Source organism: Mytilus galloprovincialis, chromosome 4 (genome assembly GCF_965363235.1).
Source record: "Mytilus galloprovincialis chromosome 4, xbMytGall1.hap1.1, whole genome shotgun sequence".
Taxonomy (NCBI): Eukaryota; Metazoa; Mollusca; class Bivalvia; order Mytilida; family Mytilidae; genus Mytilus; species Mytilus galloprovincialis.
Genome location: NC_134841.1, coordinates 27,134,645 through 27,162,605, shown reverse-complemented (window position 1 = coordinate 27,162,605; position 27,961 = coordinate 27,134,645). Strand labels below are relative to the sequence as shown.

The 27,961-nt window shown below is 33.5% G+C and overlaps 1 protein-coding gene across 2 annotated transcripts in view; it reads right to left on the bottom strand.

The window, feature by feature from the left end:
- The window catches only part of LOC143071743 (E3 ubiquitin-protein ligase NEDD4-like), a 44,117-nt gene extending 16,794 nt beyond the window's left edge, over positions 1–27,323 (bottom strand). The window contains exons 1-13 of one of the 2 annotated variants that reach the window (XM_076246265.1): positions 27,168–27,323; positions 14,351–14,436; positions 12,278–12,362; positions 11,656–11,694; positions 9,783–9,836; positions 8,314–8,426; positions 7,640–7,763; positions 7,104–7,282; positions 6,498–6,611; positions 5,280–5,451; positions 4,660–4,704; positions 1,577–1,729; positions 970–1,095 (exon numbers count right to left, since the gene is read on the bottom strand). In XM_076246265.1, the coding sequence (XP_076102380.1) occupies positions 970–1,095; positions 1,577–1,729; positions 4,660–4,704; positions 5,280–5,451; positions 6,498–6,611; positions 7,104–7,282; positions 7,640–7,763; positions 8,314–8,426; positions 9,783–9,836; positions 11,656–11,694; positions 12,278–12,362; positions 14,351–14,436; positions 27,168–27,209 (1,332 nt within the window). In that variant the 5' untranslated portion in view covers positions 27,210–27,323. The remainder of the gene's footprint in view (positions 1–969; positions 1,096–1,576; positions 1,730–4,659; positions 4,705–5,279; positions 5,452–6,497; positions 6,612–7,103; positions 7,283–7,639; positions 7,764–8,313; positions 8,427–9,782; positions 9,837–11,655; positions 11,695–12,277; positions 12,363–14,350; positions 14,437–27,167) is intronic. The other variant, XM_076246266.1, reaches the window with a different exon arrangement.
- Between the last annotated feature and the right edge of the window lie 638 nt (positions 27,324–27,961).

The following is a 27,961-nucleotide window of genomic DNA, read 5'->3' as shown; positions in this document are numbered from 1 at the left end:
ACTTAAAGAACAGTTTAGCTTGATGTGTTACTTAAAGAACAGTTTAGCTTGATGTGTTACTTAAAGAACAGTTTAGCTTGATGTGTTACTTAAAGAACAGTTTAGCTTGATGTGTTACCCAAATTATATAGCATGACATATAACACAAAGAACAATGAATCTTTTACATAAAGAACAATATTTTATGTCTTGTTACTCAAAGAACAATATAACATGACATGTTACCCAAAGAACAATATAACATGAAATGTTACCCAAAGAACAATATAACATGACATGTTACCCAAAGAACAATATAACATGAAATGTTACCTAAAGAACAATATAACATGACATGTTACCCAAAGAACAATATAACATGAAATGTTACACAAAGAACAATATAACATGACATGTTACCCAAAGAACAATATAACATAACATATAACACAAAGAACAATATAACATGACATGTTACCCAAAGAACAGTACATCATGACATGTTACCCAAAGAACAATATAACATGACATGTTACCCAAAGAACAATATAACATGAAATGTTACCCAAAGAACAATATAACATGACATATAACAAAAAGAATGACATAATGTTCTGTGTACATTCTATTTTTACCGTGTTTGCAAAAAATTCAGGATTTTCATAAATTCTTTCTGAAATGTGAACAAACAATAGTTTTAATTAAGTCAAGAGCCATGTTGTTAGTCTTGTCATATATAATTTGCAGGTACAGGATCTAAATTTGGAACAACCACAATACATTCAACTTATTGTGAAACCTTTCCACAGAACAATTTCCTCTTTGTCAATGCATTTAACATAAAGATTAAGGTCTTATAAATTTTGTAACAACCACAATACATTCAACTTACAGGTAGAGGACCTAAATTTTGTAATAACTACAAAACATTCAACTTATTGTGAAACCTTTCCATAGAACAATTTCTTCTTGTCAAAGCATTTAACTTACAGGTAAAGGACCTAGATTTTGTAGAAGATCTTCATTAGATGATGGTCTTTGCATTACACCAGGTGAGTCACTGAGAGAATGGAGCCTCATACTTCCCCCTGATCTGTTGTTCCTTCGTGGATCCTCCTAAAATTTTATTAATCACAATCATATTTTTTTTCATATTCTTTAAAATAATTGGTAAATCTATTTATAAAGCAATTATAATTTCTTTTCATCTATCATACTACTAAAAAATAAAAGAATTCAAAAACTGTCTGTTTATAAATCGAATTTTAGACTTAACTTTACTCATTTGTCAAATGATTTTGGTCGTTTTTGAGGACTTGAAAGTCTGATATATTTCTTCAAACTCCTCTAGAAGTCATGGCATAGCTGAACTTTGTATCTGTTTAAATAAAAACTATACATAACGATTTGTGGAATGCAGGTACTGATTGAAGAAAAGAAGACTGTTTCCTATTCAAACTACATGTACATTTTAACTTTGTGTCAATTGTAATGAAAACTTTAATTAAAGATTTGCAGAATGCAGGATTTAATTCGAGAAAAAGAAGACTGTTTCTAGATACTTTAGTATTATCTCTTGCTACTTAAATAGACATACCCAAGACGTTGTCTTATTGTTATGGTCGATATAGAAGACTTTGCCATTTGGTGCTGTTCCCATGCCCCATCCAGGTGGTAGTGGCTCTTCATCATTATTGGCAGGGGAACTGTCTCTACTGTTACTTGCACTTGCAGTTCTGTGGTTATGGCGCTATAAAATACAATTCTTAACTTAATATTCGTTTCATAATAACAAAAAACATGGTTAACATGACTTTGTCCTACTGAAAATGAAAAAAACATAACAAAAACTGAATATTACTTCATGGTTAATATGACTTCTTTCTACTGAAAAGAATATGATTACACTTTTTAAAATTCTTGTTATTCTTTCCTTTGTCTCCTTAATCAGTTGGATCTGTTTTGACAGACTTCTCATTCTGTTAGTAAATTTGATCTTTCAATATAAGTTCCTTATATGTATTATGAACCGTTGTGTCTGTATATTTATATCTCAAGATAACTTGTCAAGATTTACTTCTTTTAGTTTGATAAAGCAGTCTAAAGTTGTACACTTCCATCACCTATTCATTTTTAGCAATTGAGATATTATTAATTTATATGCCGCTACATGTACTTTCAAAATATACAAATCAGCTTTAATTATATTGATCATACTATCATTTACATTAAACATGACACAATGACCATTTATAAATTTCCATGTTTCTAAAATGGTAGAAAACATGCAAATCCATCCTTTAAATCAATGTTCATATCACATGCACAAAAAATCTTGTAAAGGATCTTTTTATTAGCATTGCAGTAAGCAGTTAATCAAAGTGTTTGTAAGCACTGAAGGGTAAAGATTGCTTCAATTTATCAGTGGGAAGTAAAATTAAATATGACATTGGATGTAATTGATTTCACAGCAATTTCTAGACAAAGGTAGATAACTCCAATTTTTAAAGATTTAGAACAGATTTCAATTCCTGCACCTGGCAAAAGTAATTTAATTTTCTTGACGAGTGTAACATTATTTTGTGCTTTAAATATATGAGCATTTATTACATCAATAAATTTCTGGATTTAGATATCAAGTCAGTCCCATCAGGTTTTGATTTCATGCAATCTTAACTAAAAACTGTTAAGCAATTTGAAGACATTAAAATCTTGTATATAGCTTATATGATGTGACCAATGTTTCCTATGTTATCTCTTGATTATAAATGCTTACTGAGTAGTGAAAAAAAAAAATAGCATAAAGAAAGAAATGTCGTAGTTCTCATTTTCAATTAATAAAGCACTTCCTACAAAATATATACAATTAACAAGAATGTGTCCCTAGTACACGGATGCCCCATCAGCACAATCATTTTCTATGTTCAGTGCAAGGCTTCCAAAACGGTCATATATTCTGGACATACGTATAATGTCCGATAAAAGTCCGGCTTGGCAAAGCATGAAAAGGTCATATACTTTTTTGTTTTCAAGGCTTTCTTAAGAGACGGTCATTTTAACATAATTGGCGATCTTTTTGACCAAACATTTTGCCTTCAACAGCCACACATTTCCGGTCATAAAAGTGACATGATCATTAATTACTATCAAAACAACCCCTACTTCAATACTTTCTAATTTTAATCAAGGCTAATTAGTTGTTGGACAGCTGAAATCTACCTGTTCAGGTGACAGGTAAACTATTTTCATTACCGGACATCGTATAAATTAATCGGTCTATTCAAAGTTATTTTCTGACATTTCAGCAGTTTTTATCTAATTGATTTAGTCCAACAGATTCAAAGTAAAAGAAATACGTTTATACACATGATTTGATGAAATTTTTTTTAAAGTTTTAAATGAAAAATCGTCAGAACTACATTGTATGACCGAGAACCCATGTGCGCATGTGCACATGTGGGAAATTCAATTTTGCATCCTACATTTCTTCAAAAATGCTAAAATTATCATTGATACCTGTATCTAACGTTCATTTCAAATATTTTGTTGAAGAAATAACGGGGAAAGAGCTTCTTCACTCAGTCGTGCTTTGTAAACGTACAAGGATTTTACGTATCCATTTCTGGTCCATGGTTTACCATTGTCAAGTCAACATCCGGTTTAAGAATGTGATTTTGAAAACAAAATTAAAGTTTTTGACAACGTCATTTTGCACAAATAAAGAGTCTAATGCAGATAGGAGCATGCTGATATGCACACTTTGAATAATGCACTGCCAATTTAACAGTTTACAGAAGAGCATCAAATTCATATCAAAGTAAAGTTTAATATAGGTTATTTTTAATCTAATGTCAATCACTGGGATGGCCATCTGATTAACATTATTGCCTTTTGTAACTTAGTTTTAAGGGATTAAAATCAGGATCAGATATTTTTTGGGAGCCCTGGTTCAGTGTGTCAAAATGGGGGAAAATCTCTATTTTGCATTAAAATTAGAAAGATCATGTCATAGGGAACATGTTTTCTAAGTTTCAAGTTGATTGGACTTCAACTTCACCAAAAACTACCTTGGCCAAAAACTTTAAACTAAAGCGGGACAGACTGACGAACGGAGGCACAGACCAGAAAACATTATGCTCATAAATGGGGCATAAAATAGCAGATTTCATAAACAAGCTATCCCCCTTCCCCTTCAGATAGACCTTTTTGAAGAATCTATCCAAAAGTTGGTTTGCCAGGACCAGACCACTAACCCTTTTTTCAAATCCTGCACTTTCACTAAACAAGATATCTTCCTTCTTACAATACCACTGTTTAAACTTTTCTTTCTTTTTTTTTAAACAAAAAGCATACCAAACCCAAAATTTTATTGCATCCAATGAAATTGTAAAAAGCAATAGCATAAGAATAATATTATGAACAAAATGTCAGGATTATTAGTCAACTACTTTTCTTAAAACACTTGCACCACCAAATAGAATAGACTAAAGTAAATGTTAAAGAAATAAATGACAAACATTTTATTTACTGAATTGCTTTCTTATAACCTTTAAGACCAAGTAATGAATTTGCTTTATTTATATTCTTTTCTGCACAAATTAATTCTTTACCATGCATAAGTTTCTCCTGTTAATAAGCTACCACAAAGCAAGCAACACAAAGACTAGCGTAGTTACTCACTTGAGTAGGTCGTAGACTCAGAGAACCACTTCTAGGTGGCAAACCCTGCAACATGCATTGTCATCTAAATATGAGTCTAATGTTTCTACTCACCAGGCATTCAAGACTCTAAACTCTTTGTTAAAATTTTTATTAAAATTCTTCTAACATTATCACTGAAATTCTTTTTTCAAACATGCACTACTGTAAATTATTTACAATTATAGTGACTGATCACATACACCATTCCCAATAACAAGTTGTATATATTTAATTTCAACTACTTCATAGAGTGTGATAAATATTTCTCCACTTGAGACAGTTGAATGTGTAAATTCAACTGCTGAGAATGGAAATATATATATGCACACAATTCCATGGTAAAATTTAACTTCATCTTCCTTTTCAAATGATCTTGAAAAAGATGTGTTCTTTCTATAATAATATAATATGACATCGTCACAAATGGCAAGAACATTTTTTCATGATGTCACATTACCAAAATCAAGAAGATTTTTTTTACTTCAAATATGAATTTTTACCACTAAAGAGCTGAGTTTAAAAGAGCCCCACATTCAAAATCAATCTTATCCCATAGTACAACATAATATTCCTATTGAAGGTGCTATATTTATTATTACCTCTGTTGGTCTACGTGCTGGGAGTGGTGGTCTCTCGGGTGCACTCGGAGAGGCTGCTGGAGAGGTGTCGGTTAAACTGATTGTATCTTCTACACTGATATGTCGTCTGTACATTCTATTGGCTCGTCTTCTTGCATCACTGGTTTCCTGGGTTGTTGCTCTTACTGCTGGCCTAATTAATACATAGCAGTTTAACAATTCTTAAATTTCTTAAATAAAATGAAACACTTTAATATGTTTCTTATTGAACAGTGATTAGCAGACACTTTTAAAATATACTCCCAATTATGTTGGTATTATAGGTTTGTTTTTATTTAAAGTTGATATTTCTTTCCTGTTTAAAACATAACATTTTGATTTTATCTTGTCTTATTCTCAGTGAATAAGATATTTAGCCAGGATTAGTTGATCTTATATAAATTACTAGAACACACCCGTGATATCACGGGTCCGTGACTGAATTAAAGTATACAACTATGCGCAAGCCTTATTTTAGTATTAGTATTGTCATCTGATAAAGTCATGTCGATTATAAGATACACAGTTTTTCTCTGCTTTCAAGTCTTTCTGTTTGAACCCGTTGAACTGGAACTTTTCAGTTATTGGTAATATTAATTATTTTGAAAACAAAAGGTCCTGGAATGGAGTATTTTTTAATCAACAGCATTGTCCTATATAAGTTATAAATAAAGTTGAATTCTTTGCTTTGCTGTTTTACGTCATGCCCACTAACAAATTGAAAACTGTACCTATACGCCTTATTTTTAGTCCAGATTTTTAGTATTCGTATTGTTATCTTAGAAAGTCTAACTGATTAAAAAACTACAATAGGTAACAATTTGACAATTTAGTAGTGTCAACCCTGTGGTTATGACCCGTGTATATAGCATATTAGTCCTGAATACAACGTTTGGTGGTGCGCCTGTCAGATGCGGAACGCACAGATAAGGTAATAGGTAACAGGTGAATATACTATTGGTATCGGTAGCGGACTCGACCCGGAACTTCTTAATTATTGGCAATATTAATTACGTGGAAAACAAAAGGGCCTGGAGTGGTGTAATTTTTAATCTACACCTTTGTACTATATAATTATATATAAAGTTGAATTCTGTGATTCGTCGTTTTTACATGATGACGGCTGACAAATTGGACCTCGTAATTTTAGTATTATAGATATCTGCAAATTTGTATAAAAAGTTCAATGTAGTATCTTACTGTGTTGGTATTTCCCACTGAGTTGATCTGTTTATTTTGTTGATATAAACTGTACGTCCATTGCCATCCATTCTTTCCTCCCAGCCTTCAGGAAGAGTGCTTCCACTTGCCGGCCTGAAATAATATGTAAGAAACACTGTCAAGGTTTTTCATCTTCTAAATATTATTTATTACACATTTTTCTAATACTTACACAAGTAGATTTTAATCCAATTTGATAAATTGTATTATTGAATTGTCTCTGGGGTTATTAAGATATGAGCTGCTTCGGATAAAAATTGAACTTATGCAAGAGAACATTTACATGTACATGTATAAGTTTTTTTATTGATTTTGGAAATTTCAAATATGAAATGAAAGATGAATTTTGGCCTATTTTGTAAGGTTCTTATAACAACTGAAGTTTTAACAGTAACAGGCTTTGCATTGAGATATTTTTTAAACCCAAAATAGGATAAAAGATGTATTGCTTTTCATTTGCATAAGGTCTACTATAACAATCAGACATAGCTCATATTTATATTTTATACTATCTAACAAATTAATGTAATGATTCTCATTGGTTCTAATTTTACCCATATTAAAACATGTAGACGTAATTCTTACATAGCAGGTGCTTCCCAGGAAGTTTTATGGGTATTATGATCAACATAAAATTTTCGGCCTGAGGTTTCATCTACTTTCATCTCCCAACCTGGTGGTAATTGTGGAGCATCAATGACTGGTCCGGAGGCACCAGCTTCATTCAAAGCATTGTTCATGTCCACCATCTCCCAACCTGGATTCTAAAACAGATAAATATATATTATAGTATAAAAATGATGAAACTATCAAATTAATCTTTAAAATAAAAGTTTTCTATATGTCTCGCCTGCAATTGCTGCTGTTAGTGAAAAGAATAATGTTGACTCAAATAGTGAGTATAAAAATAATTATTCCTACAAAATTAACTCATCATTCTTTGGAATCTACCGGTATATGAAATTTCCAAATAAATATATGTGATACTGAAAAATAATGAGAGCACACAGTAGTTTCAATAATTTATTTACTTCAATTTTTAAAATTAAATTGCTCACTTAAGTGACTCTTCTTAGGTTTAACTTTACTACTATACCAATGGTTAGATGGCATAAACAAACCTCTGGTGCAGTTTCATTAGTGGTCTCAGTTGTTCCAGCAGCTGTATCCTCTGATTCATCCTCCCCTGGGGATGGTAAGTATGCTATATATAACCACAGACTTCCTCTCACTCGAGATTTTGTACTATAAAACAATTATAACTTGTACAGCAATATTAAACACAGCTTTATCACAATCAAAATTAAGTACTAAACAAGAATGTGTTCATAGTACATGGATGCCCAACTCACACTATCATTTTCTATGTACAGTGGACTGTGAAATTGGGGTCAAAAATCTAATATTGCATTCAAATTAGAAAGATCATGTCATACGGAATGTGTGTACTAAATTTCAAGTTGATTGGTCCTTGACCAAAAGCTTTAACCTGAAGACGGACGAATAGACCAAAGAACTGACGGCACATAGACCCGGAATCATAATGCCCCTTTACTATCAAAGATAAAAAAAAATGACTTGAGAGCAAAACATTTCTACAGTTTTATCTCTGCCAAGATTGATTAGTGTTTAATGCCACTTGTAACTTATACACCCAAAATAGTTGAATTTTACTTATAGTCAAAATAGCGTAGGCTTGAAATCTTAACACTGCTCATTTAACCATGAAAATATGTCAAATCTGGTGAATCCTGTCAATCAATAATAAGACATATAATATCTAAAGCTACACTACCTTCTGGGTCTGAGGATATAACTTTTAGCTGAGATCTCAACCTGTGGCGATTCTGTTGCTACCCCAGTAATACCTAATGGTATCTCAACCAATCCAAGAAAATCATCTCTTGTCTACAAAATACATATAATATGCAAATTATTAATACTTCCCACTACATATACTAATTTTGTCAAAGAATATAAATATCTACTGAGATTAATTGTCATGGTGATTTTGTTTTACTTAAAATATATGTAATGCCATTTTAATTTTTCCAAGGAATTCATCCTTAGTCTGCCATAGATTATATATTGTATAAACTGTTTTTTCTAAACTCAACAACAAAAATGAACACTGTATTTTTTCTTCTTATTGGCCAATGAAAATGAATCTCATCATAACATTTCTTTCCCTTAGGCCTTAGCAGCATAACAGCTTATATTATATTTTGCCTGGATGAACCATTTTCGCTAGCCAAGGGTTACAATCCACTTCCCTCCTCTCCACCCTTGGCAGATTAAGCCAACATTTGTGATAACAATGTTGTCCCATCTATTGGTAGATTAAAGTCACACCCATTCCGAATACATTAATTTTGACCAATGGTACCACTTGAACTTGAAATTTGGAGGTAAAAACACACTCGAGATTCTACACACTTGAAAAAGCAGGAAACGAAAATATACGTTGCCATTCATACATTTGTGCAAGAAAAATGCATTGGAACTGCTATAAGTCGATTAAAAACATTCATATTGTCACTAAATATAGTTGTAATGTTTAGGGATGTAAAGACTTGTTGCACAATAAGCACGTGGCAATTGTTTACATACACTTTCTACATTTACATGTGATCATGTTATAGGCACTTTTTGATTGGATGCAGGGAGTTTTGACTGCAACCAATGAAAATCATTCCCTTGTGTCTCCGAAATTCTGTCTCAATCCGCCAAGGGTGGAGAGGAGGGAAGTGAATCGTAACCCTTTGCTAGCGAAAATGGGATGAACAGATTTTTCTTCATGTTCTACCATATATGAGTACTATGATTGGAAATCTTAACCTAAGTTATTTTATGAGTATCAGCCAAGATGAATATACCCTCTTTAAACTTTCACATAAGACAAAACACATATTGTCATGTTGTACATACCAGTCATATCTTCTATCTAAATGATAAACCATGTATGTCTTTAATAATTCTATTTTTACTTCTATGTCAACTTATATAATAAATCAATAAGTATTTAAGGATTTCTGATCAGTTTAATTTCAATTTAATTGAGATATCTAACATAAATAGGCAGTGGAATCAATCAAATCCAGTAAAAACATCTTTCTTGAGGTGACTATCATCCACTTAGGAATTTTGGTTTCAACATCTGCTAGTTTTAACAGCTCTTGAATAAAGTGAAATAAAACTGACCATATTGAAAAATTGTTTATAAATACTGTAGAATAGTTGTTCATTACACTGAATTTGACTTACCACTCTGTTAGAATCAAATAATTCTAATAACAGCCTGTTATCTCTGGAATTCACCTACAATACATTAGATAATAATCATAAAGTCTCATGTTTTTTATTAAAAGTTTTCCTTTCAATTAAGCAATATCGTTTCTTAATCTACCATCAGTTTTTCTTCTATTCTTTTGTTAACATTGGTAATTAAATAAATAGGGTATGTGTCTGTGGGACACAGATGACGTCCACACTTGCATTTGTTTTAAAGGGACATAACTCAAAAAGTGACACTAACATAATTTAAACCTGATTGGAGTTTTGTGGTAACAAGCATTGCATATAAGTTGTACATGTATTACATTTGGTTGAGGAAAACTTTCAATAATTTTTCCATTTGTAAAGGAGCATAATTCGAGAAAGGCAAAAGTGATGCCACCAAAATTCTCACAACCTGGTCTGTGTTTTGTGGTAATAAGTAATGTGTATAAGAGTCTTAAAATTTTGTGATGGCAAACTTAAGTTTTTAAAGGGGAATAACTTTTTGTGTTGAAACCAATTACAGGGACTAAACTTAACGGTGGCCAAGTCGCCCAATGCGACCAGATTTTCGGCGGAGCGAGTATATTTATCATCCTGATTGCCCAACTGGTGACAAATAATATTTTGCATTGAATCCCATGTCTATCCTAACCCTATATTCCCCACGATAGAAACGAAAAGCCGTATAAAAACTGTTCCCAAACAGAAACCTGATTGTCTATTTAAGGCGGGAACAAGGAACAGAGGATTTCCGGTAACCAGTAAGGTCATTTTAATAACTAAAACCCAGTCGGGGATGTGAAATCATTGATTTGTCACCCCCTCTCTAAACACGTTTTCTTATTGATCTCTTTTTTAAAGCTTCTACGATTAATTTATTATTTTAAAGTATTTTCTTTAAGCCTTTGAAACTGAATTGCTTCAAAGATACATCCAAGTTGTTTAGGGAGTTATTGAAATTTCGATTTTGACAAATACTTGTAAACACAACTTGTTCTTCAATGAAAAAACAAAACGCAAAATCTCATAAATACATATCTTTATATCTAGTATGATAAGTTGATAACCAATCTTCGATGAAAATTAATTGAATAATATTTTTGATCAACACCTATAAGAGGATGGTTTGGATTTAAAGTAACATTTAATGATTTAGGGAAACAGCCCTGTTGTCAACAGGAAGTTCTAATTGAAGGGAGACAATTTTGGTGGGAAATCTTCTAAAATCAATACTGTCAAATCTTATGATATATTTCTAATGGCAATAATTCAAATATTATGAAGTTATCACAAATAATCTTTTCCAGACTCAAAAAATTCACATAGGATTACATAAAAAGGCTTTATTAGTATATGAAAAGTAAATTTAAGTTTAATTTTTTTAGTATAGAAATTAGTTGAGCCCCTAAAATTTCAAGTGGGCCCCTGAAAAAAATCATTTTAGGGGCCCAGCTGGCCCCTGAAGAAAAAGAGTTGAGTTTAGTCCCTGAATTAGTGGCCATCGTTTGTTTTATGCTCTTTAGTGAGGTTGTTGCCTATTTGACACATTCCTCATCTCAATTTTAGTCATATAGATATAGGAAGATGTGGTGTGAGTGCCAATGAGACAACTCTCCATACAAATAACAATTTAAAAAGTAAACCATTATAGGTTAAAGTACGGCCTTCAACACGGAGCCTTGGCTCACACCGAACAACAAGCTATAAAGGGCCCCAAAATTACTAGTGTAAAACCATTCAAATATGTTTGTTTCAAATTTCTGTACAATCAAATAAAAATATTGACCAAAGTTTTCTGTGTGAGAGATGAACCTTTAATGTATACAGGTTTCGCTGTAAACATAAGTGATGTACTTACCCTAAATACAAATTCTTCATTCCATAATGGATTTAGTGACTACAATATAAAGAAAACAATTAGATGCATAGCTTAAGTAAGTATAAATATATAACTGAAATGATCCGTAATGAAAAACATATGTACACCTGCAACACTATTTGTACAGAATTAACTCTATATTTTGCTATATCAAAAACCCCAAAACATTGTTAATTTTAAAATAAAATAAAATAATAATACCTTCTGTAAATAGGCAAAATCCATGGTTTACTATGAAATGCCCCAAAATGTATTAGACCTATAAATAAGATAGTTGTGATATGTCATTAGATACCAAATATTCTTTGAAAACATCATTGAAATCTGAGCACTGGTTTACTAGATGTAATGGATGCATACTGCAGTCTTGATAGGGGAACGGACAATAACTACCAAACATTCATAAGCAGGGGTAAAAATATCGAAAACTTTTCATAAGAATTAAAGGGGGAAATAAGTACAATAGATGTATACCTGCTATTGTACTACTACATGTATAACCTTCTGGTAAGTGATCAAAACTTATAAATTTAACAATTTTGATATACAATGGTAATTTATCTCTGGTCAAATCATTGTCAAAATGTTACATATCACCTACCTTTTTTATAACTGTTGTGCTTGCAGAATCTATATACCCTGTATCTCTATCTCCTCGAAACAGACTTACTTTTACATATGGATCACTGTAAAATAACAAAATTTACCATCATCATCATGGTACTTTATATGCTTTTTCATTTCAGCTTTTAACAAATAAATGATTAGTCTTTTCTTTGTCATATATGTATTTAAATATGGCAGTAACTATTCAATACAAGAAATTCATACATTTTAATACTAAACAAAACAGTTACTAATTCGAAGTGTTATTCATAAAAAAAAAACAGATGCTCTGCAGGGCACAGCTTTATACGACCACAGAGGTGGAACCCTGAACGGTTGGGGCAAGTTGACACAACATTCAAGCTAGATTCAGCTCTAAATTTGGATTGTGATTAAATAGTTGACACAGCAAAGGTTTCTGACACAGAATGAATGTGGTCTAATGAACTTAAAATATTTTTTTTGCCTTTGAACAATTCACTATGCTGTTGAATATTAATCCTCTCAAAAAAATGTTTGAAGAAATTTTCTTTTTATTTATGAAATCAGAAATGAGAAAAATTAAACCCCCCCCCCCCCCCCCTTTCCCTTTTTCCAAAACTGATCGCAATTCAAATTTCTAATTGAGTTTGCAACAATAACTACTCATTTAAATACATTATAAAATATTAAAATGTAACTAAAGTGCTTGTTAACACTGAATGGTAAAGATTGTTTTAATTCATCAGTTGGTAGTAAAAGTGAATATACATTGTATATTGTATAAAACAATGATTTAAGTTGATTCAACTACTATTCTGGACAAAGAAAGATAACTCCAATTGAAAATTTCTTGCTATTGCACAATATTGTGCAATTAGATATTTCTTGCTATTGCGCAATACTGTGCAATTGAAAATATTTGCTATTGCACAATACTGTGCAATTGAAGATTTCTTGCTATTGTGCAATACTGTGCGATTGAAAATTTCTTCCTATTGCACAATATTTAATATAATAATTTTGGATCCTGATTTGAACCAACTTGAAAACTGGGCCAATAACCAAAAATCTAAGTACATTTTTATATACGGCATATCAAAGAACACCAATTATTCAATTTTTGATGAAATCAAACAAAGTTCAATTTTGGACGCTTTGGGCCCCTTATTCCTAAACTGTTGGGACCAAAACTCCCAAAATCAAACCCAACCTTCCTTTTATGGTCATAAACCTTGTGTTAAATTTCATAGATTTCTATTTACTTTTACTAAAGTTATGGTGCGAAAACCAAAAATAATGCTTATTTGGGCCCTTTTTGGCCCCTAATTCCTAAACTGATGGGACCTCAAATCCCAAAATCAATCCCAACCTTCCTTTTGTGGTCATAAACCTTGTGTCAAAATTTCATAGATTTCTATTAACTTATACATTTTGTACTAAAGTTATTGTGCGAAAAACCAAGAATAATGCTTATTTGGGCCCTTTTTTGGCCCTTAATTCCTAAACTGTTGAAACCAAAACTCCCAAAATCAATCCCAACCTTCCTTTTGTGGTCATAAACCTTGTGTCAAAATTTCATAGATTTCTATTAACTTAAACTAAAGTTATAGTGCGAAAACCAAGAAAATGCTTATTTGGGCCCTTTTTGGCCCCTAATTCGTAAAATGTTGGGACCAAAACTCCCAAAATCATTCCCAACCTTCCTTTTGTGGTCATAAACCTTGTGTTAAAATTTTATAGATTTCTATTCACTTTTACTAAAGTTAGAGTGCGAAAACTAAAAGTATTCGGACGACGACGACGCAGACGACGACGCCAACGTGATACCAATATACGACCAAAAAAATTTCAATTTTTGCGGTCGTATAAAAATTATGACGTAGTGACATTAAATTCTATGTTTTGTCATAAACTAATTTATTTAACTCACTGTAATTTGATATATTATATTAAGATTGTTTTATCGTTTATAAATACTGGAACTTATTACAGGTGAAATCTGTATACACTTTTTTCAGTTACATTTACCAAATGAGTGAAATGAAACAGTTAAATAAATGATGACTTTAATACATTATAACAATACCTTGCTCCAAATATGTCCTTCTTGGCTAGATTTTCACCTTTAATAACTTTAATACGAAGTAACTTTGTGGTTCCAGGAGGATCTGACTAAAAATAAAGAGAATAAAATATTAGTCCTTATATTTATCAACCCACGGTAACAAATTATGATATTCATCAACATCATCATTTTCCTACCACAGATTAACATTGCACATATAGACTTAATATATAATGATAATCAGCTGGATTTGGCAGTGGTGTGAGTTGTCATGGATTTGTATTTAGAAATACACAATAACCTCTACGTAAACACAGGATCAGGTAAGACACTGGTGATGATGGAAATTTTATGTTGGACCAATATTTTTATTGTTCCATGGGTTGAAGGTTTTGAAATATTTTTTATTTTATCAAATACACAAATTCTAATCATACTTTTATTATTGAAAGTTAAAAATAACTTGAACCTTCTTGAGCAATGTATGAACAAAAACATGCTCCAAAATCTTCATGTACGTGATTGATTGGTTGGGTTTTTTATTGATTAGTTACACATGTACTTTGCTAATTCAGGAATCAGAGAAAATCGATATATGAAAGTAACTGGCTAGGCCATTATACTATTATCATTCATTGTCACTGTTAACACCTATTTAATAAGTTCCATTTAGAGTTACTAAAATAAATAAACATCTGGAATGTAATTTTACATTCAATGTGATAATCAAGTGTTAACATTAGTTTGAGATTTTTTTATCTTTATCTTTATGATACAATCACAATCTTCCAATTAATGGATTATCCAGGGGAAAAAAATTACGAAGCAAAAACTTTAAGTAACAATGTCCCTTGGTGTGTTTTCCCAAAATTACTGTAGGTCCATTGGGGCTGGTCATCCATAAAACAAAATGGGAAATTCATCTTTTTCATAAAAAAAAGTTCTCAAAAGAATGAATCTTTGCAAAAATTTCATTCATTTTTCAAACCAAAGTTTTAGTTTCATTCTTTAAACTTATTCATCATATATTTGATAAGAAAGAAAAAATAACATTTACTTTAAAATTATAGCCGATGATGTCCCTGATTGCATATAACGTTAATGTATAAAGGGAAATATCTCAAGAAGGATAAAAGTCACACAACCCTAATATATGTACTTGATCTGTTTTTTGTGGTAATAAATACAGTGTATCAGTTTCATAAAATTTGGTAGAGGTAAATTAAAGTTAAAACAGAAACAAATAGTTCAGAAATTTTTCCATTTGAAAAGAGGCTTAACTCTAGAATGGTAAAGGTGACGCCACCAAAATTCAAATTTGATCTGTGTTATTTGTAGAGGTAATAAGCATTGTGAATAAGTTCCATAACATTTAGTTGAGGCAAACTTAATTTAAACAACGTGAAAGAAAAATTTAGCACTTTTTCCATTTGTAAAGGGGCATAACTCTGGAACGGTTAATATGACCCCACCAAAATTGAAACTTGATCTGTGTTTTGATACAAATTGTGGTAATAAGCATTGTAATAAGATCATTGAATATTGTTTTTATTGGTATAAATATTGATTTTGTTATCAGTAAATTAAAAGCAAACTTAATATTACTAGTATGTTATAGAAATACACACATTCATGGATCTACAATCTGTCGATACCTGTTAGTGTAACTTGGCATTGCACCAGGTCATGTTTTTTTCTGACTGTTTATGACGTCTTTACACTAAATCCATTGGATGTTGGATGTGTACGGATTGATAGTTTAGTCTTAGATGCATGATTTTTTTATTAGTTGTTAGTGGCTTTGAACTAGCTGTCAGATAACTGTGAGTATTCTCAGATCTGTTCCTACTGTCTTTTTGTTGTCTGGATGTATAAGTACCCGGCAACGTCTACTTGCTTTTTGTCCATCTGATGAGTTAAGCCTTTTTCAACTGATTTTTAGACTTCGTTCTTATGTTGTACTGTTATACCACTGTCCCAGGTTAGAGGGAGGGTTGGGATCCCGCTAACATGTTTAACCCCGCCACATTATTTATATATGTGCCTGTCCCAAGTCAGGAGCCTGTAATTCAGTGGTTGTCGTTTGTTTATGTGTACATATTTGTTTTTCGTTCATTTTTTTATATAAACAAGGCCGTTAGTTTTCTCGTTTGAATTGTTTTATTGCTGACTATGCGATATGGGCTTTGCTCATTGTTGAAGGCCGTACAGTGACCTATAGTTGTTAATGTATGCGTCATTTTGGTGTCTTGTGGAATGTTTTTTTTTTAATTTATCATATTTTATTGAAATCTGTACATTTGTTAGTTTTCAAACATCAAGTACCGGTACCTTATCCCGGCCTCGTTAACATTAGTAAATAACATATATATACAACTGTTAGTTTTTGTTAGTATTATACATACAATTTTCCATATTTGAAAATATTATATACCATATCAGTAATATCAAAAAATGAAGTTTACCATTAAGATAATCAACCATAATTATCTAATATAACAAATGCACAGGTTATGAAAAAAATATATAATGTGAGTAGTTGAAGTAATAAAAATAAATATATATAAGCTATATATTTTTAGGTATGTCTGTAGATTATTTTCAAAATTATGAAAAAAAAAAAAAAAAAAAAAAAAAAAAATTTAAAAAAAAAAAATAAATAAGTAAATAGATAATTGAAAGATAAATATTCAATTTCAAGGAAATTATAAGTTTTTTGTTTGTTTTCAGTTAGTTGCAGAGATGAATAATGTAGTTCTTTCTCATGTTAGAACCAATATATCATATGACAATTCTATTTCTACTAATTTATGTACACATATACAATGTAAAACAAAATATCTGATCATTCATCAAAAAGAATGGCAAAAGCATTCCAACTTTTGTCAAAAATTTCTACTCTTTTATTTTTAACAGCAATTAATTTTTCAGTGTTGTATAAAGATTTTATTTTACTTTGCACTGCCTGCATTGATAGAGATTTCTTAAAATATTTGCAGTTGAAAATATATTGTTTTATCTGCATATAAATCAAATTTGCAGCATTCCCCTTAAATGATTTTGTAGTATCCCCAAATAGAAAATATTTTAAGGTAAATGGAACGCTTATACCATTTGACAATAACCATGAGTCAATTTCATCAATGAATGTTTGAACAATCTCACAATTCCAAAATAAATGTACAATAGTTTCTACTTCTTCTTGGCAAAAAGTACAATTTGGGTTGTCAGTGACCTTAATTTTATTCAAAAATTTATTTGTACCTAAAATATGTTGATTTATTCTGTATTGTAACCACTGCAGTTTGGTATTTTTTGTTACTTTAAAAGGTAACTTGAAAATTAATTTCCATTCCTCTTCATCTACCTTCACAATTTGATCCCATTTTTTCTGGCCTGTTGAAACTATATTATTTTTAATTAACAGTGAATACATGTCTTTAGTTCCCCTTGAGCTTTTAAAAAAAATCTTGGCAAATGAAGGAATAAAAGGTGTGACTAGTTTATAATTATCAAAAACATATCCTTTTCTTGCATTCTTTACAGCAGAAATTATGCTGTTATATTTCATAACATTTCTATCAACTTTAAATGTTTCTACTAAATGTTCTAAACTGAAAAATTTTCCAGCATCTGATACAATGTCATTAATGAAAAATATACCTTTATTAAACCAGTTTTTATAAAATACAGGTTTATTTTCTATTTTTATACAATTATTCATCCACAGTGGACTTGACAAAAAATATTCCCACATATTCTTTTCTTCTTTATCAACAATACTGTCCCATGAATGGAATACATCCTGCCAAAATTTATTTTTCATCTTTACTTTAATGTTTGACAGATAACCATTTCCAAACTTAAATAATTTTTCTTGATTTATTATGGAAAATAAAATATTTTTCCATTTATTGTTAGATTGAAAAAGTTTTCTAACCCATGTGGATTTGAGTGCTATGATGAAGGAATTAAGATTGATCATTTTCAATCCACCTTCACTGTAATCCTTTTGTAACAGATCTTTCTTGACTCTATGAACAGGTGAATTCCAAATAAATGTAAAAATAAGCTCGTTAATCTTTTTCACAAGTTCTTGATTTGGGTTTGGCAATGTAATTATAAGGTGATTAAGGACAGGTAAAATCAGAGTTTTCACAACTGTAATTTTACCAATTACTGTAAGATTTCTTTTAGACCATATTTTGATTAGATTTTTTATCTGCAAAACTCTCTCACTATAATTGATGTTAATAATTTTATCAAGATCTACGTCAAAATTAATACCCAATAACTTAAAAGATGTTGCACCCCAGGATAAATTTCTGTTTGGACAAAGTTTGTCACTACAGTATCTTTTACTCCCAATCCAAACTACCTGTGTTTTAGAAAAGTTTATATTTAGCCCTGAGAGGTTTGCATACCAATCTAATTCATTTAAAGTTTGATTTAAGGAGTGTTCACTTCCATCTAGAATAAGTGAAGTATCATCTGCAAACTGTGATAACTTATGTTCTATCCTAGCCACAGTTATGCCAGTAATATTTTTATTCCCTCGTATTCTAATTGCCAAAATTTCTGCACAAAGTATAAAAAGGTAGGGTGATAAGGGATCCCCTTGTCTACAGCCACGTCCTATTTGAAAAAAGTCTGAAAGATTTCCTCCCTGAATGACTGCAGATGAGATATTATTATAAAATACTTTAACCCAGTTAATAATAGATTCACCAAAATTAAATAATTGCAACACTGACAACAAAAAGTCCCAAGATAGAGAATCAAATGCTTTTTCAAAATCAATTAAAAGCAATAAACCTGGAATGTTGACAGTTGTCTCATTGGCAATCATACCACATCTTCTTTTTTATATTGAGTTATTAACTTACAGTTTCATAACATTCAGTTGAGAAAAAACTTCACAGAACAGAACCAATTTTGGACTATTAGACTGACAAGGATAAAACTTAAAGCCTCCCTTTTCTACGGTGGGTACAAAATAAACAATAATGTACTAAATTTTAACCTTCAATAGCAACAAACCCAATACCATCAGGTAGCACCTGCTTCATTTACATCTTAGCCTTATTTGTTTGTCATTACTGGACATGATTTACATCATAAAGTTTTCGGTAAATTTTTACGTTGTAATAGAAAATATCTAACATGTCTAATGCCACAATGGAAAGTTGATTGTTGTTTAACATCATTAGTACAAGAGGTGCAGATTCTCTGATCAAGTGGGGCGATACCATATGATCAGCTGCATATGATGACATGGGAGTACCTTCAGGACGTTAACAGCAATTTTAGGTCCATGACAATAAAAAAATGTGCACTTTCTTTTAGAAAATAAAAATAACGAATGATGTACGGTACTCCATTTTTCGTAATCGTGGTTTCCATAGATACTTTTTTATTATCTCCCTTTTTTTCAATCTATTTTGAGACGCACATCACGTGAATTTATTCAGATGTCTATTTAGCTTATTCTACCTTTAAAAGTCTACCTTAATTTTTTACCACACAACTCGATGTACGATGTTATAGAATAAAATTTTATGGACTTGTACTTACTTGTGGTTATACTTACTGTCAGATCGAAGACAGCACAGTAAAAAATTAAGAAAAGATCGATAAAGGAATCTCACAATGAGTCTGAACAACGACGAAATAGACAATCCGAAATACGAAGCTGGTATTGAAGAAGTAAGATCAAGAAGACTACGAACACTTACAGAAGAAGGACAACAACTATACGACCAGATGAAGACAAAATGGTTACACAAAATAGAAAAAACTTGGCAAAACGTAGAGGAGTTGTTAAAAAAAAGTATACCTAACGACCTAAGACAATCGCAAGATTATAAAAAGAATTTCACTGATCGCTATGAGGCATACGAAGCTTTGTCACTTGACTACACATCATTTCTTCACAGAACCGGAACTAAAGAATCCGTGGACGCATTTGATAATCAAACCTTAATAATGAGATCAAATAAATCACTAGTTCAATTCACTTGTAATCAAATTGATCAACACGAGAAGCTGCTCACAGATTCGAAATCTGTAAAGTCTGTCAGGTCACATGGTTCCCACTCATCTAATCATTCAATCATTCAACGTACAAGAGCTAGAGCTAAAGCAGCAGAAGTAAAGCTACAATTCTCACAAAAGGAGACAGATATTCGTAAAGAGCAAGCACGTCTTGCAGAACAAGAGAAAATCTCTGAAGCAGCCTCACAAAGACGTCAAGCCGAACTCAATGCGACATTAACTATACTAGAAAATGAGAAAGAAGCAGAGGCAGTTAGAGCCGAATTAGAGGCACTAGAACTAGGAGAGCTTGATATAGCCGAACCGGTGGAAAAACAATTCAACGTAGCTGGGCGAGTTGACCCTGTCCAAAGAACAGCAAACTACGTACTCCAACAAATTACGCCTCAAGATCCTCTAAGTTTACCGAAGGCTACCTTACCTCCACCTACATTGAACGTTAATGCGCCCGTCTTTGAGAGGAAATTAGAAGTAAAACATGTTAAACAAGAAACAAAACATGAAGACGCGAGAACACACAATACAAGTACTGAACTATCGCAATTCCTGCTTAAAAAGGATCTATTATTTTCGAGACTCACTAACTTCAACGACAAACCGGAAATGTATGCAGTTTGGAAGTCAAGCTTCACAAGTGTAATGAAAGAACTTGTAGTAACCGATCACGAACAATTAGATCTATTGGTGAAATGGCTTGGTCACGAATCCAGCAACTACGCAATCAGTATAAGAGCATCTAACATCATCAATCCTTCGAAAGGTTTAACAAAATTATGGTCACGACTAGATGAGAGATACGGTTCACCAGAGAAAATAGAAAGCTCTCTCAAGACACGAGTTTCATCATTTCCAAAACTTTCTAACAAAGACAATGTAAAACTGTACGAGCTGGCAGATTTATTATCCGAAATTCTTTGCGTAAAATCACAACCTGCATACAGTACGCTGTTAGCCTATTTTGATTCTTCCGTTGGCTTTAAACCTATCGTGGAAAAGCTCCCGTATTCTCTACAAGAGAAATGGACCAACCGAGCAGCTCGCTTCAAATTGGAGAAATCTGTCGCATATCCTCCTTTTGAGTACTTTGTTGATTTTATATCAGAATAAGCCGCATTAAAAACGACCCCAGCTTCACAAGCTCAAGTTATTAACCAAAAACGGAACAAAATTATACTCCGAGAGTGTCAGTTAGGAGAACAGACATTGATTCATCAAACAAAAACGATGGAATTACACCATTAAAATGTGCTATACACGATACGAATCATAAGCTTAGGGACTGCCGAACTTTCCTTGCAAAATCTCTCCCGATGAGAAAGAATTTCTTGAAAGAAAATGGTTTATGCTTCAAATGTTGTGACTTTAAACATCAAAGCAAACACTGTAAAGAGAAAATTAAATGTGAAGAGTGTAGTAGTAACCGACACGTTACAGCGATGCACGGTGATCTTCCGTCAAGATCTTACGGTGGGGAGAGGCACGAAACCGCCAAATCGCAAATAGTACAGAAGCAAGATACTCAGACAACAGTAGATTCACGCTGCACACAGATATGCAAAGCACCATTCAGCGGTCGTTCATGCGCAAAGATTATTCCTGTTTTTATCCATCCACAAAATGCCATAGGCGATTCTGTGAAAATGTATGCAATCTTAGATGATCAAAGTAATAGATCTTTAGCCAAAAGCGCTTTCTTTGACATCTTCGACATTCGATCCAAACCCGAAGAATACATCTTGTCTTCGTGCAACGGCAAAACAACACAATGCGGTCGAAGAGCGTCAGGATTTACCTTAAGGAGTTATAATAGAGAAGTGTCAATCGATTTACCAACCCTTATAGAATGCAATGACATTCCAGACAATCGCCAAAAAATACCTACACCGGAAGTGACACAATATTATTCGCATCTTAACGATATTGGATCAAAAATCCCACCGATCGACGATGGTTGCGACATCATGCTATTAATTGGAAGGGATCTCCCGTATGTACACCGTGTGCTCGAACAAAGAACTGGCGAACCGAAATTCCCTATAGCTCTACGTTCACCATTGGGGTGGACAATAGTAGGAGAAACTTGTCTTGGAAGTCATCAAGTAAATAGTCAAATAAATGCATACAAAACATACGTCCTACCAAATGGAAGACCATCAGTGTTTAAGCCATGCGATAGTAAAGTTGTCGTAAAGGAAACTATGCGAGCAGAGAATAAACCCGATGCTATAAACCGACCGATTTACGATTCTATCGGAGACGAAGTTTTCGTGCGTACACAAGAAGACGACAAAGTTGGATTGTCAATAGAAGACAAACTTTTCTTGGAGAAAATGAAAACGGACTTGTCTAAAAACGAACTTGGCAATTGGGAAGCGCCTTTACCTTTCAAAGAACATCGCCCTCACCTACCAAATAACAAACCGATGGCATTTCATCGCGCTACTATGTTCGACGCAAATCTTCGCAGAAATCCTATCAAGAGAGATCATTTCATCGCCTTCATGCAGAAGTTGTTTGATAGCAAGCATGCCGAACTCGCACCGCCAGTTAAACCGGACGAAGAAGTATGGTACCTTCCCGTATTTGGTGTTTATCACCCTCGTAAAAAAGATCAAATAAGAGGCGTTTTCTGCCATATTCAACGGAACATCTCTGAATGATGTACTCCTATCTGGACCGGACTTAAACAACAGTCTTTTGAGCGTTCTTCTCAAATTCAGAATGGAATCAATTGCAGTTACAGCAGACAAACAACAGATGTTTCATTGCTTCTACGTCAGACCAGATCATAGGAATTTCTTGAGGTTCTTTTGGCACCGCAATAACCAATTCGATCAAGAAATAGTCGAATATAGGATGAAGGTACACGTGTTTGGCAACCGACCATCTCCAGCCGTTGCCATTTATGGACTACATCAAACTGCTATTTCTGCCGAAGAGACATTTGGAACTGATGTTAAAGATTTCGTATTGAATCACTTCTATGTTGACGATGGTTTGATTTCGCTTCCCTCTCCTGAAGAAGCAATCGATCTTATGAAAAGAACTCAGGAAGCGCTACAAGTTCACGGCAACCTTCGTTTACACAAGTTCGCATCAAGTTGTAAGGATGTTATGACAGCGTTACCCGCCAACGACCTGAATAAAGATCTTAATGATTTAGAACTTTCATCCGACAAACTGCCGCTTCAGCGTAGCTTAGGACTTTATTGGAATATAAATACAGACGTCTTCACGTTTAGAATTTCCCAAGAAGCAAAACCTTTGACTCGACGTGGTGTTCTTTCCGTAATCAACAGTATCTACGACCCACTAGGTTTCGCAGCACCTGTACTCATAACAGGCAAACTTATTCTTCGAAAGTTGACCTTAGGAACGACCGAATGGGATGAACCGTTGTCAGAAGTACACAGAAATTCATGGGACATGTGGCGTCAATCTCTGAGCGACTTTGAAAACATTCAAATTCCCCGTGTATACGTACCACAAGGCCTTACCGGAAGCCTTCGTAATGAACTCCATGTGTATTGTGACGCATCAGAAAACGCAATTGCCGCAGCTGCATACATTCGGTCATTTCAAGGCGATAATTATCAACAAGTTGGATTTGTGATCGGCAAAGCAAAGGTTGCACCAACACATTGTAACACGATACCCCGACTAGAACTGTGTGCGACAACGTTAGCCGTTGAATTATCAGAGACTGTTGTTTCCGATATCAATATAACATTCGACTGTATAAAATTCTATTCCGATAGCCGAGTCGTTCTCGGATATATCAAGAATGAAACACGATGTTTCTTCATATATGTTTCAAACAGAGTAGAACGAATCCGTAGATCTACAGAACCTACACAATGGTTTTACGTACCGACTGACAAGAATCCAGCCGATTTAGGTAAAAGAGCCCTAAACTCGAAAGATCTTCAAAATAGCATTTGGTTGAACGGTCCAACATATTTGTGCAAAAACTACGAAATCCAGGACCAAGAAAGTGATAATGTTGAATTCCCCTTGATAGACGAAGAAAGCGACAAAGAGATAAGAAAAACTCTTATTACGACATGTGCTAATAATGTACAAACGACAAGGTCAAAATTTTGCGAAGGGTTGGAACGTTTCTCGACCTGGAAGCGTCTTGTGAATGTGATCCGTCGTATGAAACAAAGTATACGTCTCAGGAAATGCTCAACAAAAGCTGTTACATTCTCAGAGTCCGAACAATGCGTAATCAGTTTAATTCAGAAGGACGTATTCGCAGACGAAATCCAGTGTATTAAAGAGAATCGTCATCTTTCAAAGAATAGTCAAATAGCAGCGTTGGGTCCCGTTGTGGATGCCAACGGAATGCTACGAGTAGGAGGAAGACTCAGAAACTTAAATCTCGATGAGTACGAAAAAAATCCATTAATCATTCCTAACAATCACCACGCCACCCTATTAATCGTCAGACATTATCACCAACTAAATAAACACCAAGCGTCACTTTACCGAAGGTGCAGTCAGATCAGCAGGACTGTGGATAATCGGGTTAAAAAGAATCATAAATTCAGTTATTCACAAGTGTGTGCCGTGCAGAAAATCGAGAGGAAAGTTCGAAATTCAAAGAATGGCAGATTTACCGAACGACAGAATACAACCGTGTCCTCCTTTCACAAACGTCGGAGTAGATGTTTTCAGACCTTGGCATGTAGTTACACGACGAACTCGAGGTGGAAGCGCCGAATCTAAACGATGGGCAGTGCTGTTTACTTGTATCGTAACTAGGGCTGTTCACGTAGAAATCATTGAATCTATGAGTGCTAGTGCCTTCATTAATGCGCTTCGTCGATTAGAAGCCATTCGAGGAAAGGTTAAAATATATCGTTCAGATCGAGGAACAAATTTTGTTGGGGCTACCGACGATCTCAAAATTGATGCCGTTAACGTCGAAGATGGTGCGATAAAGCAACACATGTATAATACCGGAACTGAGTGGATATTTAACCCGCCCCATGCTTCTCACTTCGGAGGGGTATGGGAAAGAATGATTGGAACAATTAGGCGTGTTTTGAATTCTATGTTATCCGAACACAAAACAGATTTAACTCATGACATACTTTGTACTTTCATGGCCGAAGTTTCGGCAATTGTAAACGCACGACCACTTGTAGCTGTATCATCCGATCCAGACGTACCGTTTATTCTATCGCCAAACCAACTATTAACTCAGAAACTTCCAAATTCTTTCGAGGCGACTGATTTGGGAACATTTTCATTTAAAGACATGCTTAAATCAGAATGGAAAAGAGCGCAAGGGTTAGCAGACCAATTTTGGAAACGTTGGAGAACGCAATATCTCCAAACTTTACAATCTAAGAGAAAATTGCAGAACGTTTAGCCTAATATTAAGAATGGTGACATTGTTATTTTAAAAGATCTGACAACACATCGCAACAATTGGCCACTCGGCCTAGTTATTAACGCAATAAAAAGTGACGATGGGCTTGTAAGGAAAGCCGAGATTAGAGTAACGAACGATGGTAAAACAACACTTTACACGAGACCTATTTCCGAAATGGTCCTTCTCACAACTGAAGACTGACTGTTCATTCATACAACTTTTGGAAAAACTGTTAATGTCAATGACTGTAACAATTCATTTTTTATAATAGTGACATAATGTAATGTCAGGTGGGGAGTGTACTGTACTCCATTTTTCGTAATCGTGGTTTCCATAGATACTTTTTTATTACCTCCCTTTTTTTCAATCTATTTTGAGACGCACATCACGTGAATTTATTCAGATGTCTATTTAGCTTATTCTACCTTTAAAAGTCTACCTTAATTTTTTACCACACAACTCGATGTACGATGTTATAGAATAAAATTTTATGGACTTGTACTTACTTGTGGTTATACTTACTGTCAGATCGAAGACAGCACAAATGACTTCGACCAATCATGTTAATTTTTTCCAAAAATAACATTAACCATCTTAATGTTAATTTTGTAAAAGTGTTTCCCTTAGCAAATGTGGTAGCTACTTTGTCAGCCATAAGTGGTTGAGCTAAGGAAGTACTTCTTTAGCTCAGTAGGTAAACGCCCTGCCTTGTAACAGAAGTCCAAGGGTCGAGGCCCTAGTGGAGACAAGCAATTTCGTAAGGAAATTCATGCTCTTCAGTTACATTGGCGCCTAACTAAAAAAAACATGGCCATGGTTGTTAGAGAGGAATTCTAGCGTCAGTGTAGAGTATGCTTGTGTGAGAGTCATAATTGTATGATGACTCTTGAGGTGGGGGAAAGTGACAGGATTGCTTCCCTTAGAAAATGTGGTCGATACTTAAGTCAGCTGTAAACATTGAACTTTATGGACATACAAAGTTTTTTCAGCAAAAGGCAAGCTGGAGGGGACTATGATCTTGCGGACAACAGTTCCCCAGAAACTTGGCTGATGGGGCAACTAGCTAGATAGTCCCCGTGGACTGCTGATCCTTCCACATTGACTTGCAGGCTTCTTTACGACTTTAGAAATTTAGCCTGCTTCTTCATAATTTACAGCAGACACCACGGACTAAAGGAAATTTTGACGAATCCCAGTTAAATTTTACTCAATTTGACGCTAACGGTAGCAATAAATGACCGTTTTACGCCTGGCTAAGCACCCTCCCAAAATTTTTACCCGAGGGCGAGGGTACAGTTTTCGATCATCGTATCACTGTTTATATATTTTTTTGAGAAAAATCATGTGGTGACATCGCTTCAAGCGTTTTCAACTTCTCGGCTTCAACTGATAAAAACTTACTGATCGCTCCTGCAACCCATAAGTTCTGGTAAATTGTGCCATTCACTGTCAAATCAACAAACTTGGATAATATTACAGCACAAGTTGTGTTGATGTTTTACTGTATCAGATGCGCAGTCGCAATCGACCACATCCCGGATATTTCAAAATGACCAAATACCTGCAATAAAGTACTTCGCAATACTACGCTGTCGTAATACCATAATCACATGTGACACGTACGGGTTGCACTAGTGACAGGACGACTGCCCGGATAGTGACAGGACGGTTGACCGGACGACATATAAATAGTCATAACTTTTTTGTTATTCGGTAGATTTGTTTAAATATTTGTAGACCTTAAAGATATTAAAATGAGTTTTATGAAAATCAAACAAAATAAGTGAAAAAAAATATTTTTGAGCAAATAAAGTTGACCGGACGGTATTCACACACGCCGTTATACGCTATACATATATTCAACTGGTCTCTTTTGTTTTATAATATTTGATCAAGAAATTCAGGAATCTTTGAGATTTATAAATAAATTATACGAAAATATAAATCGGACTGAGTGGCTATTTGTCCGGCTAGCCGGATGAATAGTGTCAGGGCTATTTGTCCGGCCATTGTAATGCGCATGTCATATAATGTGCGTACGGAAGTGTGTGTAATCATTATCTTCAGAAGCACCAAGGGGCGCGTGTAATCTGATCACTGATTTTCAATTTTAAGATCATGACTCAGTGAAAACGGTGTTATCAATGTTTGTGATAAATTTTGCAGTTTTCGGAATTTGACAATGGAACACGATA